The following is a 24,739-nucleotide window of genomic DNA, read 5'->3' on the forward strand; positions in this document are numbered from 1 at the left end:
AGGAGGGGGTGAACGTGCAGTTACACCCCGGGCCTAGGAGGGGATGAACGTGCAGTTACACCCCAGGTCCGGGAGTGCAGTTACGCCCCGGGTCCGGGAGGGGGGTGAACATGCAGTTACACCTCGAGTCCAGGAGGGGGTGAATGTGCAGTTACGCCCCGGGGTCCGGGAGGGGGTGAATGTGCACGGTTATGCCCAGGTCACCGGCAGCCATCGCTGTTGGTGACGTCACTACTCTGGCAGTTTTTGAGGACAAGCAAGGCCCTGGCGAGTGTCTCTGACAGCGCTCTCTAGAAAAGGATGATGGAACCAACTATGAAACAGACGTTCTTGCATTTTGGCTGCCTCTACTGTTTATTCTGTCAGCTTTTCTTCTGCTATACCACAGGATCCGGATCACTTATTGTAATTCTCCACGTTTTAAGTCTGCCTGTCCATGAAATGCATTTAATTAGGCCATTTTCTTTGATTTATAGATGCAATATAATCATTTCAACGAACAAGTTAAAAATAATAAAATTAAAATACATACAGTAAAGTGGCACGATTAACCACCCCACAGATAAGCTCCAGCCAGACCAGTCAAGGAAGACCTTTTTTTTTTTTTTTTTTTTTTTATTTTATTTTTTCAATTTTCTGAAGCTGGAAACAGGGAGAGACAGTCAGACAGACTCCCGCATGCGCCCGACCGGGATCCACCCGGCACGCCCACCAGGGGCGGTGCTCTGCCCCCCAGGGGGCGATGCTCTGCCCATCCTGGGCGTCGCCATATTGCGACCAGAGCCACTCTAGCGCCTGAGGCAGAGGCCACAGAGCCATCCCCAGCGCCCGGGCCATCTTTGCTCCAATGGAGCCTCGGCTGCGGGAGGGGAAGAGAGAGACAGAGAGGAAAGCGCGGCGGAGGGGTGGAGAAGCAAATGGGCGCTTCTCCTATGTGCCCTGGCCGGGAATCGAACCCGGGTCCTCCGCACGCTAGGCCGACGCTCTACCGCTGAGCCAACCGGCCAGGGCAAGGAAGACCCTTTTTTAAGGTGACTTTTTTTACAATGAAAAGGAGGACAAAAATAAATACAAGAAAACAATATTGTAAATAAAAGAAACATTCATTGCAACAATAATACACTATAATATGATAAATGCATAATAACATTTGTAATATTTTATATTGTAATTATGCTTACATGCCTATTAATTTTTAATAATTGTAAGAAAAAGTACTCATTTAGATACAAATACGTCACATCACACACAATGGATTGACTCTGCATCGATTGAATACGGACATTTACAGATCAGTCTTCTGATATCAAAAAGGAGGACATTTAGGAGGACACTTTTCGAGAGAGGACGGAACTTACAAAAGAAGGACTGTCCTCCCTACAGGAGGATGATTGGTCACCTTACCTTTTTGCCACCTTCTCTGCCCTGCACCCCACTCTAACCCTTCCCTGGGCCCCTGGAGGGGCCAGAGGCAGGACAGTGAATGGAGAAGGGGAAGCAGTAGAACAAGATGAGAAATTGTGTGTAGCTCTATTTTTTCTACATACATTTATAATAATGTGTCTATAAGTCAGAGTTGGCAAACAATTTCTGTAAAGATCCAGGTATGAAATAGTGTGGGCTTTGTAGGTCATAGGCTTGTGTCTCAGTTACCTAACTCTGCCTTTGAAAGCAGCCATCAAAAATACAGAAACCATCGGGCATGGCTGTGTTCCCATAAAACTTTATTTATAAAAGCAAGTGGCCAACCATATTTTTTCCTCAAGCCATAATTTGGGGACTTTGGCTGTAAAATATTGTTTATTTACTTGTTTATTATTTTTCTTCTCTGATTAGTGTGTAAGTTCCAAGAGGAGAGGATTGGGGTTGATTTATTTCTTGCTGTACCCCAGCATGTAGAGAGAGCAGGCCCTTCTTCCCTGTGCTTTCTCTGAGAAATCTCTGGCAGTTCTTGGCCGTTATACTCTTCGTGTACTCTGCCATCAATCTGCTCAGATTTCTGCCTCAGATGGTTTAAAATTGTGGTTTACCCCAGTTCCAAGGAGGAGTGGAGCCAGAATATATGAAATTTATTGCCTTAGTTTTAGCTTACAAACAGGATTCATGTGTTTTGTTCTTCATTGAGACCCCAGTGGCTAGAAAGTGCCTGGCACATTTTAAGTGGCTAGGCAAAGGAATGAATGAATGAATGAATGAATGAACACAAAATTTGTTCAGATGCTGATTGGAGTTGGTAGTGTGCTGTCATGTTCTGGGAACAACAGGACACATGATTGGAGGGTTGTGAGCAAGGGAGAGAAGGTAAAAGGTGTGTGTGTGTGTGTGTGTGTGTGTGTGTGTGTGTGTACGCTCACCAAATAATGGGCATGTTTGTGTGAGCAGAGATCAAGACATAAAGGATCCACCCCATATATTAACATTTTGGAGAAGGAAAGAAAATGAAATTGAAGAGGAAAGGGGAACGGCTAAAACATTATGTATCTCTGTTTTGTTATAATGAATATTCTTGCAATTTATAAATCCCATGAGCTTAAAAATTTATTTGTACTACTCCCACATTTACAAGAAATATTTGAGGTGGTTGAAAACAGACAAAAAAATAAACCCTCTCATACATGGGTACAAATCATAGTAACATTAGGAAGAATTAAGGACCAAGCTATAAATCTGTGTAAAAATGAGGCAGGAAAGCAGGAAAGGACAGTATGGGAGGAAATAGCTTTGCCAGAAAATCTTAACTTTTGCAGCTTAGCCACAAATGTAACTTTCATATTCTTGGCAGAAAAGGCCTGAAGGAGTATTATGATAAAAGTGCCAGTAAGAATGAAGGGTGAAGTGTAAATCCAAAAGCCATTTGGAAGGACTTCCTAAAACTTGGACTGGCTGGTCCTTCAGGTGGGGCTGTAGCGTCCTGCGCTATCCTGTTTTACCAAGATACCTGTAGTGGCAGGCTTGTGTGTAGCGACTATGCAAATGACTTCCTGCTCGGGAGATTCTCTCCAAAACCTTGAATTAACATTTCATTCAGTAACTGGTTTTCACAGACTACCAACTTAAAATAGCTTAAGGTATTCCTGTCTCCAGAATATTTATTTTGCTTTTTTAAAGATGATACCGTGAGACATTTTTCTCCAACAGTTTGACATGTTGATTTTTGTTCATTTTAGTTTCAGCCCATGGGGACTGTGTGTCGGGAAGCAGTGAATGATTGTGATATTCACGAAACATGCTCAGGAAATTCAAGCCAGGTAATGTACATAACAATTACTCAAAACTGGAGAGGGAAGGTAGGTGTGTCTTTAATGCACTGACCCCCTGGGTGACATGGCAATGGACAAGTGCACATGTCTCTCTTTCACAGAAATTCCCCCTCTCTTTTTATTTATTTTTCAGGAACTTATGTTTCAGTAATGAAAGCTTGAGCAGATGTTTAGCATAATTTTGTCTACACGGCAAACAAACCTAAGACAGCATGCATGCCTTTTTTGCTTTAAGTAGACAGTCAAATTCATTTGCTTTCTGTATTTAATGAAGGAGGAAACAGGAGTCAGCTAAGGCGGAGGGCCCCCCAGAGCGTGGGGGGGGGGTCTGAGAGGAGCTTGCTGCTCTCTCCTGACTCCTGTGTATCTGAGACCTCTTGCATCACCTCAGCCAGTAATAGCTGCTCTTGAGTTTAATATTACTTAGTTGTAAATAGAGACAATAGGGAAGTTGATCAACTTTGGCAGGAGTTCCCAGATATTCACATACTCAGTGTGTATACAGTCAATCCTCGCTTCGCATGGTCACATAGGACCGTGAAATAGGCCACGCAAGCTGAAACTGTGTAAAGGCATCTTTTAACAGTCAATGGAAGAAACTGCAGTTGTTCTGTGATCTTTTGAAAAGGTTGACAGACTATTAAAAACTCTCTTTCTGATGGTTTTAATGAATATGGGAATGAAAAATGAACTAGTATTTATTTAGCACACTAAATTAAAACAAAAACATTAAGAACCAGAGTATTTTATTTCTTTGTAAAAGCCTTACCAGGAGTAGTGCCACCTTCTAGTAAACCTTAGTGAACATTGTTTCCATGCGTGCTTGAATTGTCATACTCCTTGCTCAGTCTGGATCAGCGTTCAACATTTTACCCTTCGTGCTTTCAATGTCATGAACGGCCTCCGAGATGTGAGGACGTGAATGGGAAGGTTTTGTGGAACAGCACCATCAACATTCCCGTCTTAGCAACTTTGTTCCCTCTAACTCTATATACATTTGATTAGAATTTCACTTTGTGTCATCACTTTCATCGTTTTGATGCACTTTCATCTTTGTTAGCCAGTTCCCGCTTTTGATTATCCAGTTTTGTAAAATGTCACGTTATCACCCAGAGACAGAGAGGCAGCATACCTACCCGCCTTGCTGTCTGTGCATGAACTGAATATGAGCAGTCACTGAGAGGCTCTGAGTGGCAAGATCGGTCATTTACTTGTTATTTTGCCACGTGGTCAGCTGATTGAAGAGCCAGTGGCAAGTTTGTGCTTTGTGCAATTACTCACAGTTAATAATAGTATATTAGGGCAACTGAGATGGGAACTGCGTTGTTGGGATACTGGTATTCTTTAACAAAACCGTGATAACTGAGACTTATGCATATTGGAGCCGTGTGAAGCTAGGACTGCCTGCATAGTTTTTGCACTAGAAAAGAGGGATGCAGTACTGGTATATCTACATAAACCATTAAAAATGCTTTATTTTAAAGATGATCTTCCTACGAGGCTAAAGATTTTTCATGTAACAGTGTTTTCCTTATTACCTAACTAGCATTATGTTTCTAAGCTAACAGTGATGAGGAGGACAGTAAAATGAGGGACTTGCAAAGCTGTTCTTGTTACGTTAACAAGCTGTATCAGCATCAGTTGGAGATAGAGCAGGTCCTCGAATAAGGGTATTTCGTTCAATGTTGTTTTGTTATAACATTGATGAGATGCCACAGGAACTTAAAACTGTTGTTTATTTCAATTAGCCTGTGGTAAAATTGGTTTGATTATACATCGTTTTGCTTTAAGTCACAGAACTTATCGAGGACGTTAAGTGAGGACTTATATTTGTATACAAGGACTTATAAGTGTATTTATAAATGACTATTTTAGTACATTGGTGGTATGATTTGTTAGCTCAATGCAATGTAGTTTAGCTATTAAAGATGATACCTACAAAAGCGTTCATTATGACGAGGAAATTTATAACTATGTTTATTAAAACTAATAAAAAAAGGTAGAGGAAAAAATGGACCAAAGTGTAAAAAATAGTTGTCTTTGGATGGTGGAGGGATGAAAAACTTCTGTCTTTCATTTTCATTTTACTTTTTTCTTACATTATATAACTTTTCTCAAATGAGGATCTAATTAATATAATAGTAGAAAAATGTATAATGAATTTAAAATCACATAAGAATGCTTTGGAGTTTTCTGCACTTGTCAGAAGGTGAAAAGGGGAGCATGCTAAAACCCGTATCTTTTTCTATCATTTGCAAAGTAGACCTCCGCTTGAGAGTCATTTTGAGGGCAAGGGCCGTGTTGCTTCTCCTGGTAAAAAAGATGCAATAAGCTTATCGCTCCATCTCTGCTGGCATCTCCCTTGCTTTTGTTCTGTGCGCTTGCTTTTCTACTCCGAGGAACAGTGTTTCTATATATAGTAGTAAGAAGCTCTTGCATTTTAGCATTTGTTGAGTCCTTGCTGTCACTTCTTTCTGTTTGCTGCTGTGTGGTCAACTGTTTTTGTCTCTGATAGATCAATATTTTTAGGGGAAAGTGCCCTGATTGTTGTATTTCCTTTGGTGTCCTCTTTTTTGTTTTGATTTACAGATATTTTAAGACACTAAACATATTCTCAGACTCTACGTTTATAATGAGAACATTAAAGGGATTAGCTTGTCCTGATAATTTTCTGTGCATTTGGTTCATAGTTCTGTTTTTTTTCCCTAGTGTGCCCCAAATATTCATAAAATGGATGGCTATTCATGTGATGGTGTTCAGGTAGGTTACTTCATCTTTACCTAAATTGTTCATGTATACCAGTATGACAAAAATACTGAAATCTTATCAAAATAGGAATATCAATTTAAATGTTTTGTAATCAGCCCTGGCCAGATAGCTAAGCTGGTTAGATTGTCGTCCCAACACAGCAAGGTTGTGGGTTTGATCCCCAGTCAGGGTACATATGAGAATCAACCAGTGAACTCATAAATGAGTGGAACAACACATTGATATTTCTCTCTCTCTCTCTCTCTCTCTCTCTCTTTCTCTTTCTCTTTCTCCTCCCCTGCACCCTTCCTCTCTCTCTCTAAAATCAATAGAAAAAAGAAATGTTTTGTAGTCAATTCTGAAGATAAAAGGTCTTTATATTACTCATCTACTGTACAGTTCCCCGGCCGTGTTTAGCTTTTCAGTTATCTGACATAAGCAGACATTGTGTTGCTAATAGGTATGCTTTTCCATTCTAGGGGATTTGCTTTGGAGGAAGGTGCAGAACCAGGGATAGACAATGCAAATACATCTGGGGCCAAAGTAAGTAAATCGTGTGGCCTGACCATTTTATAGTTTGGTATCAGGCCACGGGGTAAATTTTCAATCACTTTAAGAGGGAGGGAGTTTAAGACCACTACACATCTTCACTGGGGCACTTCTGTGGGAATTAGGGAAGAACACCTCTCTTGAGAAGACACAGCTCTTCATATCCTGGGTAGTTGGCAGTGCCTTCGGAGGAGCCAGAAGGTGCCTTCACTGCCAGGCAGGTGAAGTCCATGCCAGGCGTGTGGCTTGGAGAACAGAATGAGCCTAGATTTCAGCTCCGCTTATGCTCTCCACAGCCGAGTGTTTTTCAGCAAAACCTGTGCAACCATATGGAAGGGACAGGGGCCCGGATGGGGCACTGCAGCATTACAGCTGTAGCATTTTAGCCAGACTTGTTTGTCCTTCCTCCACTCTCTTTCTTCAGCTTTACCTGGCTTTTCTACTTACCAGTGACCTCCTGCTGAGGTAGCTCTGCCATATCAGAGAAATTTTAATGTTACTCCCTTCAAAGTTTGTCAGATTTTCAGAGTGAATTATAAAGCAATTATATCAAAAACATATTTAAATTACATATTTCTAGCCCTGGCCAGTTGGCTCAGTGGTAGAGTGTTGGCTCTGTGTATGGACATCCCGAGTTCGATTCCCAGTCAGTATACAAAGGAGAAGCAACCATCTGCTTTTCCTCCTCTCCCCCTCCCCCTTTTATCCCCCTCTCCCACATACACACAGCTACGGCTCGATTGATTTGAGCACATTGGCCTCAGGTGCTGAGGATAGCTCCGTGGAGCCTCCACCTAAGGCACTAAAAACAGCTCAGTTGCCAGCATTGGCCCTAGATAGGCAGATCATCGGCCCCTGACAGGGGTTGCTGGGTGGATCCTGGTTGGGGTGCATGCAGGAGTCTGTCTCACTATCTCCCTTCCTCCCACTTAAAAAAATTATGTATTTTTATTTAAAAGTATATTTAAATGTTATATATACTTTTCCAGAAGTATTATCTACCCTGTTGAGGGTAATTTCTGTTTTGAACTTTTTCAAAAGATAGTGATAATCCTTGTCACAGACAGTGGCTACAATCCTTTTGGGAGAGGAAGTAGTTGTTCTCTTTTGGGCAATTGGAGAAACATTAGAATGGGGGAGAATTAAGTCCTGTGTGTTTATGCTCCAAACAAAGAGATAGAGTTTGTCTCTTCCACTTGAGAAAAAATAGTAGCCGACAGCAAAAGGTAGGAAAAGAATTTATCAACATAATTATTATTACTTTTGAAAATATAAACTAAAATTATCTTTCGATTTGTTTGCAAAAGTCATTTTGATCTAATTCTTGGATAACTTCATCAACCAATCCTGGCTTTAGCAAAAATAAAATTCCAACAAAAATGCTGACATGACTTAAAATGTTATGTGACTCTCAGAGATTTGGCATGAATTTAAGTTTTTCCAAAAGCAGAATGAAGTTGGTTTTTTTGATAGCTGTTAATAATTAGGAAACGGTAGAAATTATATATACCTGTTTTATGACTCTTTAATTATGGTGCATCACCATTTTAAGGAACTTGTCTTTATGATTGATAACAGTTACTAAATGAGCAGTTTGTGCTTTATATTTGGCCCTGAGAGTGTGGAATGTTTATTTAAAGAACTATTTGGCAGCATCTTCCCTTAATTATTGGCCAAATTCTGAGGAGTGTTCTTGTAACCTGCAGCCTGAATCCATTTAAAGATCTAAGAGATTTGTTCACCGAATTTGCAACAAGCAGTCATGAAAAATATACAGGAGTCATGGATGTCTGCAGGATAGAAAAAGTGGTGATGTTGGGTCCGATTTTGGAATTGATACCATTGTAGTGAAAGAGTCCTTCCACGACTGTTTCCCTGACTGCAGACACTTTGAACACTCGTGTGCTATATCTGTCACTGATAGAAAACTCTGTTCTGCTACAGAGGTGATGGCATCAGACAAGTACTGCTATGAGAAACTGAATATCGAGGGGACCGAGAAGGGTAACTGTGGAAAAGAGAAAGAAACATGGATACAGTGCAACAAACGGTGAGATGGACAAGTCGGCTCGAGTGCATCCCTTTGTTAATGACGAACATTACTGTTCAGCAACCAGGATTTTCCTGTTTCCTGCGTCCCTTCCCACGGTCCCAGCATCATCTTTGCAGAAGGTTCTTAAGTCTTAACATGTAAGCTCATCTCTCACCTATGGTCCAGGTCATGCTTATAGGTGCCTCAGGACTTCCTCACCTCGGAGACATCTGCCAGCATCTCAAAAAAACAAAACAAATTAAAGCCACCAGAATACATACTCAGTTAACAGGCTCTGACTTTTCTAAACCACCGTTTTGTCCAAGAGTCCTAATATCTCACTGTCCCACTTAGAAGTTTCCGAATGAGATGATCCTGGACTCCTCCTTCCCTCTGGCACATTGTCCACATGCTAATCGTGTTGATTCTTCCCTTTTACTCTCCCACCATTTGTCTTTACTTCATCCCTTTATTTCCATCCCTATTGCCTTCATTAAGGGCCTAAGACCTATGTTAACTCTTCAGCTGTTACCAAGGCCTCCAGTTTTGTATACCAGTAATCTCTAACAGGCTGCCCTCAGGATAGTCTACTAATCATTCTGGCCATGTCAGTTCTTTGTTCAAATTTCACTGGTTGCACATAGCTAATTAATAGTCAGAATAATACTCAACACGGATTAAATGCACACTGTGTGCTGTGCACTGTATGATGTTTTATCTGATCTATGTCATTTAATCTTTATGTCTGTTCTCCTCATTTTATGGAAGAGAAAACTGAGGCACAGTTTACTAATTTGACCAAAGTCCTAGAATTAAGATATAATAAAAGCAGAATCGGAATTCAGGCAGTCTGATTTCCGAATTCTATTGGAACTGCTTTGTAGAATGTCATATTATTTTGTTTCACCAACACAATGGAATCTTAGCGTGGCACTGTACCTCCTTCACAACTGGCCCCCAGCCCTCCATTTTTTTGTTTTATCTTCTCTGCTCTTCCAGAGTTGAGCAAATCTTGCATTCCTGATATGTATATTATATTGTCCTGCCTTTGTGACTGTGCTAATCATTTCCCCAGGGGCTCTCTTTATACCCACTTTGTTACCAGTGAAAAATGTATCCAATCTTCAAAGATCTGCTTGGACAGTACTTTCTATATAAATTATTTCTGGATTTAGTCTAAAAATAAATCACCTCCCTTTTCTCAGAACTCCCACAGCCGTTTGTGCTGTTCTTAGGGCCCTTCTTCCCAATTCAGTGCTCTGTGATGTTTGGGCAGGTGGCTTCTTTTCTCATCTAGGGTTTAATTTCCTTGAAGATAGAAATCATGTCTAATTTTCTTTATATAGCCTAAAGTACTTAATAAGCTCCACACACATAAATGACACTCAGAAACAATGTTGAATATATTTTCTATGTTAAGCATTTTGTTTATGATAGGCACTTGATAAAATGATGATATAACTTTCATAAATTATTTTTAAAGACTGACTTAATACATTTGTTTCTGTGTTAGTGACAGATACAAGTCCTAATTTTTCCCTTTTCTCTATCTGATAAAGCTTAATATTTTCATATGTAATCTTGATGGTCTACTAATCAGTCTTTACAAGATATTTATTAGAATATATCTGTATCATGACCTACATTAATAATTAAAATGTGTTAGATATAGAGAACATGTAAGATAGTATTTAACACCTGTGAAAATGTAAGTTAAAGTAGAATTGTTTGTGATGCTGGGGGAATAGTGATATATATTGAACAAGGGCTCATCAGCCTACGTGATCTAGAATCTATAAAGTGTGTATGTGTGTGTGCATGCATGTGTGCATGTGTGCGCATGCATACATGTGATCTTTTTATTAATTGTTGGGAAAACAGGTTGAAAGAAGAACTCAATTCCAAAAGAATATTCATCCAAAGGTCAATCATTCACTTATTAAATATTTTAAAAATGCTTTGTCATATTCAGTAACATGTTATAGCTAGAGTCTGATATGAAAGAAGTGTATTTAATGGGCAATTTCTTTTTCAGTAAATACAGTGGTACCTTGAGATATGAATTTAATTCGTTATGTAACCGAGCTCATAAGTCAGTCAACTCGTATATCAAACTGCCGATACTAGACCCATGCGCCAATGTGCCAACTAGCGGCAGCTTCCTGAATCATGACTCGTATCTTAGAAATTCGCTCGGATCTCGAACAAAAACATGGACCGAATCGCAGCTCGAATCTTAAAAAATTCGTATGTTGGTCTGTTCGTATCTCATGGTACCACTGTACTTGAACTAATAGACAGTAAAAGAAAAGCTAGAAAACAATTAGTATTTTGGTGCACCAATACAAGTTTCAGAGAGCCCATGTTTTAAAGTTGGAATAAACTAATTTGGAATTATTTTGCGTGTAGCTTGAGCAAATAATATACAGTGGTACCTTGAGATACGAGCAGACCAACCAACATACGATTTTTTTTTTTTTTTTGTATTTTTTCTGAAGCTGGAAATGGGGAGAGAAAGTCAGACAGATTCCCACATGCGCCCGACCGGGATCCACCCGGCACGCCCACCAGGGGCGACGCTCTGCCCACCAGGGGGCGATGCTCTGCCCCTCTGGGGTGTCGCTCTGTTGTGACCAGAGCCGCTCTAGCGCCTGGGGCAGAGGCCAAGGAGCCATCCCCAGCACCCGGGCCATCTTTGCTCCAATGGAGCCTCAGCTGCAGGAGGGGAAGAGAGAGACAGAGAGGAAGGAGAGGGGGAGGCGTGGAGAAGCAGATGGGCGCTTCTCCTGTGTGCCCTGGCCGGGAATCAAACCCAGGACTTCTGCACGCCAGGCCAACGCTCTACCACTGAGCCAACCGGCCAGGGCCAACATACGAATTTTTTTAAGATATGAGCTGCAACTCGGTCAATATCTTTGTTTGAGATCCGAGCAAAATTCTGAGATACGAGTCATGATTCGAGAAGCTGCTGCTAGTTGGTACGTTAGTGCATGGGTCCATTATTGGAAGAACAACACCAGCATCTTGTTCTTTCTCACGTGCTACCCGCAGAATCAAGTCGAGTCTTGTGCGCTGTACTCGTTCTTGCATCATTTTTGCATTTTTTACTAACTTTCTTTGTGTGCTGTCATGGGGCCAAAGAAAGTGAGTGTAAAAAACAGTGGTGAGAAGAAGAGCATGATGTCAATAGAAGTAAAGCAAGAAATAATAGAAAAACATGAGCATGATGTACAAGTGATTGAATTGGCAAGGCTGTATGACCACAATACATCTACAATTTGTACCATCCTTAAACAAAAGGATGCCACCAAAAGCGCAAATCCAGCAAAAGGAACAGGAATTCTGTCCTTCTGTCCCAATTAAGGACAAATATCCATTAAGAAATGGAGAAGCTTCTGCTGGTGTGGGTGAAAGAGAAAGAGCTGGCAGGAGATACAGTGACGGAGACTGTAATATGCAAAAAGGCACATATTATTTACGACGACTTGAAGAAGAAAGAACCATCAACCTCAAAAGAGGCAGAAGAAGATACGTTTAAGGCAAGTCATGGCTGGTTTGAAAATTTCAAGAAGAGATCTGGCATTCACTCAGTGAGGGATGGTGAAGCTGAGAGTGCTGACGTTAAGGCAGCTGAGGAGTACATCGCACGTTTTGCTGTGCTTATCACAAAGAAAGGCTACATCCCCCAACAAGTGTTCAACTGTAACGAAACAGGATTGTTTTGGAAAAAAATGCCCCGGAGGACTTTCATCACCCCAGAGGAGAAGAAGCTGCCAGGTCATAAACCCAAGAAGGACCGTCTGACCCTTGTATGTGTGCAAATGCTAACGGTGACTGTAAAGTAAAGCCACAGCTAGTGTATCATTCCGAAAATCCTTGAGCCTTTAAGACTCACAAGATTCTTAAAGAAAAACTGCAGCTTATGTGGCGTGCCAATCTTAGGGCATGGGTTACGCGGCAGTTTTTTATTTAATGGGTAAATCTCGTCTTTGGTCCTGCAGTGAAGAAATATCTTCAAGAAAATAAACTCCTGATGAAAGCCTTACTAATCCTTGAAAATGCTCCAGCCCACCCACCTGGTCTTGAAGATGACATTCTCGATGAGTTCAAGTTCGTGAAAGTCCTCTACCTCCCACCCAACATGACTTTAGTCTTGCAACCTATGGATCAACAGGTCATTTTAAAGTTGGTCATTTTCCAACTTTAAAAAGCTTTACACAAAGCACTTGTTTGCCACTGATTTGAGGTGACTGAGAATACAACTCTAACCCTTCAAGAGTTTTGGAAAGATCGCTACAACATCGTGATATGTTTACGCATTATTGACTTGGCATGGCAAGAGGTTACAAGAAGAACCTTGAACTCAGCATGGAAAAAGTTATGGCCTGATGTTGTTGCAGATAGGGACTTCGAAGGATTCGAACCAGAGATCGAGACCAATGTAGAAGCATTGGAGGAGATTGTGTCCCTCGGAAAGTCGATGGGTCTGGAGGTAGATGAGGGTGACGTAAACGAGCTCGTTGAGGAACATGAGGAGGAACTCTCAACTAAGAAGTTGAAGGAGCTACAGATGATGCAACATATGGAGCTTTTGAAAGAGATTAGTAGTGAGGAGGAGGTAGAGTCAGAGGAAGTGATTTCTACAAGTGAAATTAAAGACATGCTGGCAATGTAGGAGAAGCTTTCAAGTTCCAATGAAAAGAAACACTCAGAAAAAGTTTCAACTGGTCGTGCTTCAGCACTTTTTAATGACACTTGTCACACTTCTGTAACATTTTAAAAGGCAGGCAAAAGCAAACTTCTTTGGATAGATTTTTATTCAAAAGTCATGCAAGTGAAAGTGCAGCCAAAAAGCAAAAACAGGTGATGATTAAATGAAAAATACATAATGTTAAGCTTAGGTTAAATTTAAAGTTAAGGAAGTGCATTTTTTTTACAATTAAGTTTTTGTAGTTTCATTTTAAGTAAAAAAAGTGCAGTTTTAGTTTTGTTTAAAGAAAATGCAGTTTTAGTTTACATTTAGTGTTAAGAAAGTGCAGTTTTAGTTTACGTGTCTACAGTGCCTGCATCCCTTCCTCCCTCCCTCCTCCTCTGCCATTCACCTCCGTTAGCTGCACTCGTCTGTCTCCAAGGTAAGAATACAGTACTAAATAACACTTTTTTCTTTTATTTCATATATTTTGTTATGCATTGGTAAAGTATAGATGTGTGTTTCTTAATTAAAAACATGCCTTTTTTCATAATTTAGGATGGTTTGGGGATGTTTCACAGGGCTGGAACGGATTAAATTATTTCAATTATTTTAAATGGGAGAAATTTGTTTGATATACGAGTTGACTGACTTACGAGCTCGGTTACAGAACAAATTAAACTCGTATCTCAGGGTACCAGTGTAGTTGGTGAAAAGGAAATGCTAAAATGAGGTAAGATTATTGTTCTAAGCAAACATGGTTATAAAGTAAATAATTGGTACTTTTTAACACAGGGATGTCCTTTGCGGTTACCTTTTGTGTACCAATATTGGTAATATCCCAAGGCTCGGAGAACTTGACGGTGAAATCACATCTACTGTGGTTGTGCAGCAGGGAAGAACATTAAACTGCAGGTAACTGTCTGTAACCACTTTGTGAGAACATCCGTCATCTGAGAAAGGTGGTTTAGGATCACTTCTGTTTGCAGTTTACATGTATGTTTGTAAACAGAACAAGAATCTAGTCGCTAGAGGAGATTGAGTAAATCTGGACAGAAAAGAGACATAAGGAAGAAAAGAATTAGGGTTTAGTTTGCATTTTATTCTTATGAAGAAAAAGGAAGGTGAATTTTGGGGTAAAATCAGTGGATTAAATAAATATATGCATCTTTTTTCTCCCTTCTGAGATCCCACCAAAGTAACACTAAATGATTGTTTTTTAACATTCATATATCCACAGGGAGGTGAGAAAGGGAGACGAGGCAATAGCAACTAAACTTTGGGATCTGGAAAGTGGATGGATATGTGACAAATGATTATCAAAACTAAGGAAGCTAAATTTCCAAGGCAGTTAATGGAAAGCTAATCCAATATATACTGTCAGTTTTCAAAAAGCTCAAAAAATGGGCAGCAGCGTTTACCTGTGAAAGAGGGAGGGAAGGAGTAAGGGGCAGGGAAGGGGCTAAAGTCTGTCTGTTAAAGAAGCAATAGGATTGCTTCCCTGACTCAGCTAAGTGAGCATTGCTTATCCTCCCATGAAAGATGTGAGCGTCCAGCCTGAGGGACAGCAGGCAATATTGAAATCAAGGTGGTCTGGAAGTGGTCCAGCCTCACTGATATTCACTCAGAAGGCGCTGGGATTTCCCACACCTCAAATACACTGCTCACAAAAATTAGGGGATATTTTATTGCTTTATATTCACTTTGAAATATCCCCTAATTGTGTAAGAACAATTATCAGACACGCGGAGGAAGTCTGACACATGAAAAAAAGAGAGAAAAACAACCACTAGAAAAAAAAATCACCTGTTGATATTTATGAGTGATAAGGACCTCTATCATGGAACCAAGAATAGAGTGTCATTTTAGAAAGTGAAGAACACTCAGAGAAGGAGAAAATGCTGTTGGAAATTAAAAACATGATGGCTGAAATTAAACTCAGTAGTTGAAATTATCTTCCAGAAAGTAGGGCGAAAGAGGGAAAGAAATGATCATATTGAAGCGTTTATCAATTTAGACTAGAAATCATAAAGAACAGAGAAAACTGTCAGTGAGTAATTCAAAAGTATTATCTAGAGCTGATGGTCTCAGGCAAAACAGCAATCAAGGGTGAGGATAGAAAATATTGACACTTTTAGATATGCAGGTTTCCCCCACATTTTCCTCTTTCAATCCTTTCTCAGGGAGCTACTGGAAATTGTGCTCCACCAAAAAAAAGGAGTAAACTAAGAAAGAGAAAGGGAGTCTAGGAATGAAGACCCCACCGAGAGGGCTGTCCTCCAGTGGATGGTGAGGGTGAATTCCAGTCGTGCAGCTCTGCCCCAGGGGCAGGGGGCAGCCAGGAGGGCGCAGGGGAGGGGCGTGGGGAGCTCCTGGAGGGATTGCCACAGGAGATGAACTGCCGTTCAGACAGATCTTGCATGGAGATTTTGACATTTAAAAACTAATTTATCGCCTGCCCAGGCGGTAGCGCAGTGGATAGAGCGTCGGACTGGGATGCTGAAGACTCAGGTTCAAGACCCCAAGGTCGCTGGCTTGAGCAAGGGGTTACTCAGTCTGCTGAAGGCCCACGGTCAAGGCACATATGAGAAAGCAATCAGTGAACAACTAAGGTGTCACAATGAAAAACTGATGATTGATGCTTCTCATCTCTCTCCGTTCCTATCTGTCTCTATCTATCCCTTGCTCTGACTCTCTCTCTGTCCCTGTAAAAAGAACAAAAAAAACCCCCTAATTTTATCTATTTAACACTTTAAACTCTTTGCATGTATAATTTTGATAAATATTAATAAAATGAATGGAGATATTGACATGGTACTATATGGATAAGTTGATTCTAAATGTACATTTTCAATTTCTATTGTTTATTTTTCAATTCCTATATAATATGCAAGTTTGCTATATTGAATGGTGAAGTTAGACTAGTTTAGCCATGGTCAAGGTAATTTGTAAATATAGCAATTGTTTTGGGAAATATAAACCAAAATCAGTTCTTATTTTGTCCAAAACACATTTGAAATCTTTTTTTTGTATTTTTCTTAAGTGAGAAGTGGGGAGGCAGAGACAGACTCCGCACATACATCTTCTTCAAGCCCAACCAAGATCTACCTGGCATGCCCACCAGGGGGCGATGCTCTGCCCATCTGAGGCTGTTGTTCCATTGCAACTGGAGCCATTTTAGCACCTGAGACAAGGCCGTGGAGCCATCCTCAGCACCCGGGCCAACTTGCTGCAGTGGAGCCTTGGCTGCAGAAGGGGAAGAGAGAGAGAGAAGGGAGAGGGGAAGTGTGGAGAAGCAGATGGGTGCTTCTCCTGTGTGCCCTGACCAGGAATTGAATCTGGGACTTCCACACGCCAGGCTGACGCTCTACCACTGAGCTAACCAGCCAGGGCCACATTTAAAATCTTAAAACCTACTTACTTATCGAATCAGATACTAATAATAATGGCTTATTTGACTTGTACATGATGTCAAAGCAAACTTATAAAGCTGTTTAAATTCAAGCATTTGTTATAATAATTATATTTAAATCCTAAAATATATTAGTATCTCTGAAAAGAATTAGATCAAAAGATTAAATTGCTTCCATTTACAGGAAAATGTGCTATAGTTTTTTTATTAGATAATATATAGAAAGTAGAAAAGTGATATTGTCTACTTTTTAGTGTTGAAGCATATCTCAAAATGAATGTGAATTGATGGAGTCCCCTTTTTTCTCTCAATTTATTTTCAGTGGTGGGCATGTTAAGCTTGAAGAAGATGTAGACCTTGGCTATGTAGAAGATGGGACACCTTGTGGTCCCCAAATGATGTGCTTAGAACACAGGTGTCTTCCTGTGGCCTCCTTCAACTTCAGTACATGTGTAAGCAATAAAGAAGGCACTGTTTGCTCAGGAAATGGAGTAAGTATTGAGCACCTCCCCGTGGGGAATTACTCATTCCTTTTACATCACAGAGATGTTATGACTCCAAACTGCTTGTTTCTCTAATAATGCAAGACATGCTTGTCCACGTTTCTAAGCTGGCATGGGAGCAGTTATTTTGTCACAGTTATGTATTAATGATGTGTAATCTGCAAAATCCTGGTAATAAGAAACAGTATAATCTTCTAATCAAACTCTTTCATCTTCCTCTCTTATTATATTAATGTAATCTCATACACAAAATACTAGTTTTCTACGAGTGATCTAAGAGACAAATTTTAACAAACTATGGCAGGATAAAAAGGGAGTAAAAAGCAGGGCAGTGGCCACAATATTTAACACTTGGTGTGGCCCGGGCACTGACCGTTAGGAACTATAGCCAGGCCGGTGTGAATCAGCTGCGAATGCCTGGGGGAAAAAAAACAACAACAAAAAAAACCAGAGTACCTTAGAGAAATGTTTAAATTACTGAATTCTATTTTTTCAGTCATATCTGCCCATCTAGGTCCTACAGGAATAAGATTATAGGTTAAATAGCATGTTCTGTTAGTGATTGCATTTTCTGCATTTCAGTCAGGAATTCCAATACTGACAAAACCTTTTTGGTTCTTTTATTTTTGGCATGTGTTGTGATTTTCTTCTTACCCTCATTCCTTTACCCAGATTCTTTGCTTGAACTGGTTTATGATCTAGTTGAGGTAAGGATCCCTGTTCTGGAATGCAGCCTGCCATCCTGGTCATTCCACACCTGTCCCCAAGGGACATGCCAAGAATTTCCTTAGCGAGCCCTCAGTAATTGTTACTCTTTGCTAATGGGTAGGAATTCCTATGGCATATGAGAATAGAGAAAGCATACAGTAAAGGGCTCTGCTCCTATGAAGGGACTGCTAAGTCTTCTAACTTCAATAAGAGGATATTAGAGGGAAATATATATATATATTTTGGGGGGACAGCAGAAAAGAGTAATGCAAAATTTTTCTTGGTCATTCATGTTAATGAATTACCATACTTACTTATTCATCTAGTTATCCTGAGTATGTAATACACAGACCAAACAAAGTTGTGTTAATTAGCCATTTGTTTGACGAATGAGTATAAGAGAGATAAACACAAGTAAGTCAATTGGCATATAGTGTGCAAATCATGTACAGTAATTATTTATACACAGAGATGTTATAGCCCTTGTATTTTTAATTTAAAGTAACTAAATGCTGTCTATGTGGCAAAAGTTTAAATGAAAAATTCAGTAGATATATTTATGTACTGTTGAGAATATGGACTTAGAATCAGACAGGCTTGAGTTTGAATCCCAGCTGTATTTCTTCTTACTAACTGTGTAAGATTGGGCAAATTACTTAGCTTCTCTGACTCAAATTACTTAGCCTGTCTTTCTCTATAAAGTGGGAAAATAATATTTCCTACTTTACAGAATTTTTGTGACAAATCAATGTTAATTATTTGTAACGTATGCATAATACTCACTCAACACTATACCTGTGCCATTTTTTTCTATAAATGTGAGCTATGACTCTTCACTCACCGTATACTTGTTACTTTATCACTGGTGATGTTGTGTGATAGGGATACTGGTATGTGGAGAAGCCAGTTGGTAAGACAGTGGCGATTGTTGTGTTGCTGCACGAGGCCCAGAGCCAGTCCAGCTGCGACCACAGCTCTTCCTGTCACCCAACAATGTCATTTCATTTAGTAAAGCAGCCGCGAGGCTTCATAACAATAACAACTGCGAGGAAGGGGAACAGCCTTTGCCCGTGTCAGCCGGCCTCACCAGTTCCTGTGTGGAGCCGCCCCTGAACAGCAGCAATGGCAATGATGACGGCAATGGGAAGAACGGGGGGCTGGAACACGTCCCTTCCTCATCTTGCATCTACAGTGCACACGGCTGTTCTCACTGCGCCAGCCCTCCCCCACAGGGAGATGGGCAGACCATGTTTGATGTGGAAACGGGCACCAGTAGGGACCAGGGCTCTCAGAAGGAGCTGCAGAAGGAGCTGCAGAAGGAGAGAAAGTTGATGCTTGGAAGGAAGGGTAGACTGGGTCTGACTGGTCCAGTAGGCCTGACAGCGTTCCACTTCAGGCCCCTACACATTCTGTGTCTTTAAGCCTGAGGAAAAGTGGAGCTGCGAAGAAGGGGATATTTTCTCTGCAGAATCACTTAACGGTGTTCATGGCATCTCTTCCCTTTTCTGTTTTGGCTCTGGGGCTGTATTGGAAGTAGAGCATTTCTATAGGACTACAACTGAGGACACTGTCTTCCAGCACCTACTGAAGAAAAGAGAACCCCTGAAAAAGTGTGGGACCTGGAAGTGGTGTATTGTCACAGTAGCTTATTTGAACTTGAGACTGTTGTAAGCATGACCCAACCTGCAACCCTATTCTTGCATATCCAAGCTTTAGTAACACTCAGATCCAGTGTTTTATTCAAACTCCGCTGAGGCATTTTACTATCCTTGTTCCCTTTCGGCCTGTAACACATTTTAGAATATCCTAACAGAGTTCATTGTTGTTTTAGAAATTTGCAAGAGCTTCTTTTCCACAAATGCCACCAAGCAAATAATTTTATCAACAATGCTCTTGTCTCTTTTTAGTACGGCCAGACTTAGACCTGCATCATTTATGGTATAAATTTTAATTTTGCAAGATAACTACCATCTCTCTTATGAAATGAAATCAGTTTAGCACATGATATAAAAGCTTTGTTTCATTTTGTTTTACAAGACAAAGGCAAGCTTCCCTAAGTTTAAATTTAAACTTATTAAAAAAACAAGAAAATGAAAACACAAGACACAAGAAAAAAATATTCTGGGCACTAAAAAATTATTTTAAACCAGAAAAAAAAAAAGACAGTGGTGAAATGGGGACTCGAATTCAGGCCTTCTGACTTTAAGCCTAAACCTTTTTCTTCCTGCATATTTGTTAATCAACAGAAATTTCTTAATCTGAATTAATTCGAGATTTGTAATTTGTTAATCATATTTTAAAATTACATTTAGAAGTGGGTAGATGTCATATTCCGGCAAATTAGATCAGACCAAAGACAAACCCATCCAGTGAAACCTACCTCCTGTAGAACTCTGCTCTCAAACCTAACTGAACTCTCTTCCCTCCCACTCCATTTAAAGCTGTTCTGAATTATAAGATCTGAGTCAAGATTCTGTTTCCGGGGTATATAAATGAAGACAGGATTGCCTGATAATTTTTTGGAATTAGGCGCCATTTTTATGTGAATTTTTTTTTCCTGTGCTTCGCTGGAGGAAGCTCTTATTTTCTGTGACCATGAGGAAGCTAATCTGTATTTGTGTCAAGGGCGCAGCTGATAGCTTTGGGACGTTTTCTTCTCAGACTATTGCAAAGCATCAGGCCTCCCTCTTTGTCAGATTCCTTTTTACCTCATCTGCTTTCTGAAAGATGAATAAGGTTTTAGTATAAAGACCCTTTCTTTGGAAGAAAGAAACCTTTGTTTTGGATAATTGGCCAATGATTTTATTTCTGCTTAGTTTTTAAAATCTCCCTCTTATAAAATTGAAGTTAATGAAATTCAAAACAATAACTCCATTGATTGTTTTTTAGACATATAAATTCATTCCTCTGTTAAAATTTATTATTCTCTTTGGGTCAACTATTGATCTCTTGAAAATATTTTTTAGGTACGTGGGTAAGAAATAAGTAATTACCGTATTTCTCCATGTATAAGGCACTCCCATGTATAAGACGCACCTTAATTTTGAGGCATGAAATTTGAAAAACAGTGTATTACATAAAGTTATTGATCAAGTTTTATTCATCATAAAATTCATACAACTCCTCATCACTGTCAAAACTCCCATCCATGAGCTTGTCCTCATCTGTATCTGATGACGAATCACTGTCTTCATATATTGCCTCGTCCTCAGTTCCATCTATGGCGTTTGAAATGCCACAACCACTGTATAAGACACACCCAGTTTTTAGACCCCAAATCTTTCGAAAAATGGTGCGTCTCATACACAGGAAAATAACATTAGTACCAGTCATTTTCAGTAGCATCAAATTGTAGGCATCTAATCATGAGAAGCGGATGCTTCTTAACACGCCTGTGCACCAGTTTTTACTCTAGATCGCTGTGGGTTCCAGGTGTGCAGCAACGAGCTGAGGTGTGTGTGTGACAGACACTGGGTCGGTGCCGACTGCAGCACTTACTTCCCGCTCAACGACGATGCAAAGACTGGCATCACTCTGGCTGGCAACGGTAGGTACCCCGTTACACACCACAGTGTCGCCCCTACACACAGGGGAGGAGAAAACTGGATTATTTTTATAACTCAAATATAAATTAAAACCAGACAGTAATGAATTACAATATACAACTGGGTCCACATTCTGAAACTGATCATTTCATTAAATTGTAATGATTTCTCATATTGAATATAACTCAGTCTACTGTTTTAGCATTATCTTGTCCTACGTCCGACTGAAATATTTTTTTCAAGTATTATACTTATTTGGGGCTGACAAACCCTAGCATTTTATTTTTAAATTAAGAAAGTAGTCATACTTCTAACCTGTCTGAATGTAAAGGAAGAATTTTATATTTTGGGACTGAATAAGTAGGAAAAGAAATTGAAGAATCAATTTTTAAATTTCTTGTTCACTTTAATATTCTTTATTATGGAATCTCATTTGTGTTCAACCTCAGTTCTGTATCCTGAATTGTATGTAATTCTAGAAGTAGTAACTGCGGCCAGGGTGTCTTGAAGGGGTTTATAGACATGGGTCAGGCGCAGTTCTAAAAGCTAGAGTGGCCCAATGGACAAGAAGAAATTAAATGCAGATAGCAGAAAGAACACAGATCTCATAGGCAAACGTCCCCTTTTAAATTGTTTTATCATTTTATTATTGAGTACTCTTTTGCATTAAATAATGCTCAAATCTTGAAGTCCATTCACCTCCAGAGGATGAGAAAAAAGGAGTGTATTTATTCTGATCAGACAGGTTAAAAATCTTGGCCAATGTGACTTGAATAAAGAAAGTCACAGGATGATAAGAGTTTGATATCCTTAGTCTTAGTGATGGTGGTCCGGATCCCGTTCCAGCAGATAATGCGGAGATGAGGCTGTTCAGGTCTATGGATTTAAGTTACTTAGCAAAGTCATACCGTGAATTAGAAATAATCAGGGCTAGCATCCAAGTTCATTGCTCCCTCTTAAATCCCTGGATGAAAAGGAAGTAAAGACAGACATGCTAGGCCTTAGAGTAGGAAAATCCCATGACGCTGGGGCCCTCTGGCCTCGGTGTCTGCCCATCCCGCAGAGGACCTGGGCAGAGTGGAGTCTGCCAGTGTCCTCAGAGGCCCTGGTCCTGCAGTTCTGCCTGACTACAGAGGGCTCCCAGGGAGAGACGCTGCCACTTCGGTCGCAGGGATGGTATCTGCTCCAGTCGCCCATGATTCCTGGTCTCTAATGTTTAGAAGAATGCCTCAGGAGTGCAGCAGACAAGGAGAGAGCTGAGCTGCTCTGGGTGACACAGATCTGGGTGACTTCAGCATGTGGTATAAATCATTATTAGCAGAGCCTCTGCTCTGCCCTTTCTGTTCCTGGACGCCCACTAAGGCTTGTTGACCGAGCCTTTGACTCACTGGGCCACTCCCTCTGCCATGATTAAGAATTACATCCCAGCCTGCCTGACAGTGGATGTGAGCCAGTGTCCTCACCGAGGCCCGAGCTTCGTGTCAGCCCTGCCCTGGCCCTCTGCCAGTCAGGTGCCGCCTGGCCCTCATGCCTCAACAGCACCGTCTCCAGCTCACTGGACTCTCTCTTTTCCCTTGTACTTGCTTCTCTGCAATGCCACGGCCATTGTTGCCGAGACGGGAACTGTAAGCCCAAGGCTTTCATCATCTGCACCACCTGAGCACTGATGTTTCCTCCTTAAGACACTTATATTTACTGTGAGAGACAAAAATATCATACACAGCTGAGAGCTATAAAGACCTGGCATAGTTCCCAGGATGGCGTGATAGGAGCAGTAACATTCCTAAGGTTTCTGAGGAAGAGCTCAGGGTCAAAAGGAACACGGATTTCTAAAAGACCCTCCCCAATGGGAGCCATGCCAATATAGTAGTATTACCCCTTCCCTTTTTTCCCATGTCTTTATTCTTCCTTCTTTTAGTTCACTGACCTCATCACATCTTCCAGAAAAATTCAGGAAAAATGCAATTGTACAAGATGCACTTGGACAAGAATTGGAACATACACAAAAAATTATTTAAATAAAAACAATTGGTGCACATTGCTAAGTTACAGTTGACTTTTCTTCCCTTTAAGAAATATCCACTTAGCCTGACCTGTGGTGGCGCAGTGGCATAAAGCATCGACCTGGAACCACTGAGGTTGCTGGTTCAAAACCCTGGGCTTGCCTGGTCAAGGCACATATGGGAGTTGATGCTTCCTGTTCCTCCCCCTTCTCTCTCTCCTCTCCCTCTTCCCCTCTCCCTCTCCCCCCTCTCCCTCTCTCTCTCTCTCCCTCTCTCCCTCTCTCCCTCTCCCTCTCTCCCTCTCCCTCTTTCTCCCTCTCCCTCCTTCCCTTTCTCTCTTTCCTCTCTGAAAATTGAATAAAGTCTTCAAAAAAAAAAAAGAAAGAAATATCCACTTAAAAAATATTTTAAAATATTGTCGTTGGTCTGAGGATTAAAGTTGGCTGGGGAATAAAGTTCCTGAAAGAATTCTATATCAAAATTTGAATGACAGACACCGATCTTTGTTTCTCTTTTCCTTCCAGGTGTTGCTGGCACCAACATCATAATAGGCATAATTGCTGGCACCATTTTAGTGCTGGCCCTCATATTAGGAATAACTGCGTGGGGTTATAAGTAAGTGAAATATCTCAGTATTTTACTATCAAAATATACTTTAAAACATTTTGTTTAAGTGAAACAGCTAGAAAGTTTTGTGTCATTGGATAAATGGACCCACAATAAAAACCAATCTAGCTCAACATTCAATCCATGATTGTTCTTGGTATGATTGGAGGTAATGAGAATTTGTCACTTTTTTTTTTTAGATTTTGAGATAACTCCTGACTGTTCCAGAAGTACTGAATATTGTCTTACAACCATCACGTGAAGTCCAGTCAATATAAATTGTGTCTCATACAGACGTTGTATTGGTTTACTCTTTAGTGACACAGGTTCTCTCTTGACTTAAACCCACACCCAGAAATCCAGAAATCTGGGCAAGATAGTTAATTAGAGAGCAGAGTATCCTCAATAATAACAGTCACATCAACAAGAACAGCAGCCACAGATCCGTTACTGGGTGTTTGCTATGGCCATGTGTCGTGCTAAGGGCAAAACCTTTTTACCTTTGCAAGCCAGCGTGGAGGAGGCAGTATTTGTTAAATATGTGGGTGTTTTTGTGTGAGGAAAAGACTGTTCAGAGACGTTTTTTAAAATTAAAATTCAACTTGAAGTTACAACATTTGAAAGCCTAAGTCTTTTTTAATCTAAAAAGTTAAACCTTAAAAGTTTTTGGTTCTATTTATAAA

General features: G+C 40.4%; 1 protein-coding gene and 1 pseudogene across 11 annotated transcripts in view; both read left to right on the forward strand.

The window, feature by feature from the left end:
* The window catches only part of ADAM22 (ADAM metallopeptidase domain 22), a 262,410-nt gene that overhangs the window by 210,269 nt on the left and 27,402 nt on the right, over window positions 1–24,739 (forward strand). For all 11 annotated transcript variants that reach the window (XM_066354308.1, XM_066354297.1, XM_066354298.1 and 8 more), the window contains exons 18-25: window positions 3,168–3,248; window positions 5,970–6,020; window positions 6,488–6,551; window positions 8,502–8,607; window positions 14,075–14,194; window positions 17,014–17,182; window positions 21,335–21,449; window positions 23,975–24,065. In XM_066354308.1, the coding sequence (XP_066210405.1) occupies window positions 3,168–3,248; window positions 5,970–6,020; window positions 6,488–6,551; window positions 8,502–8,607; window positions 14,075–14,194; window positions 17,014–17,182; window positions 21,335–21,449; window positions 23,975–24,065 (797 nt within the window). The remainder of the gene's footprint in view (window positions 1–3,167; window positions 3,249–5,969; window positions 6,021–6,487; window positions 6,552–8,501; window positions 8,608–14,074; window positions 14,195–17,013; window positions 17,183–21,334; window positions 21,450–23,974; window positions 24,066–24,739) is intronic.
* Window positions 17,272–19,439, forward strand: LOC136384155 (BCL2/adenovirus E1B 19 kDa protein-interacting protein 3-like pseudogene; annotated as a pseudogene).

The sequence above is a fragment of the Saccopteryx leptura genome, chromosome 12 (assembly GCF_036850995.1).
Source record: "Saccopteryx leptura isolate mSacLep1 chromosome 12, mSacLep1_pri_phased_curated, whole genome shotgun sequence".
In the NCBI taxonomy this organism is placed as follows: domain Eukaryota; kingdom Metazoa; phylum Chordata; class Mammalia; order Chiroptera; family Emballonuridae; genus Saccopteryx; species Saccopteryx leptura.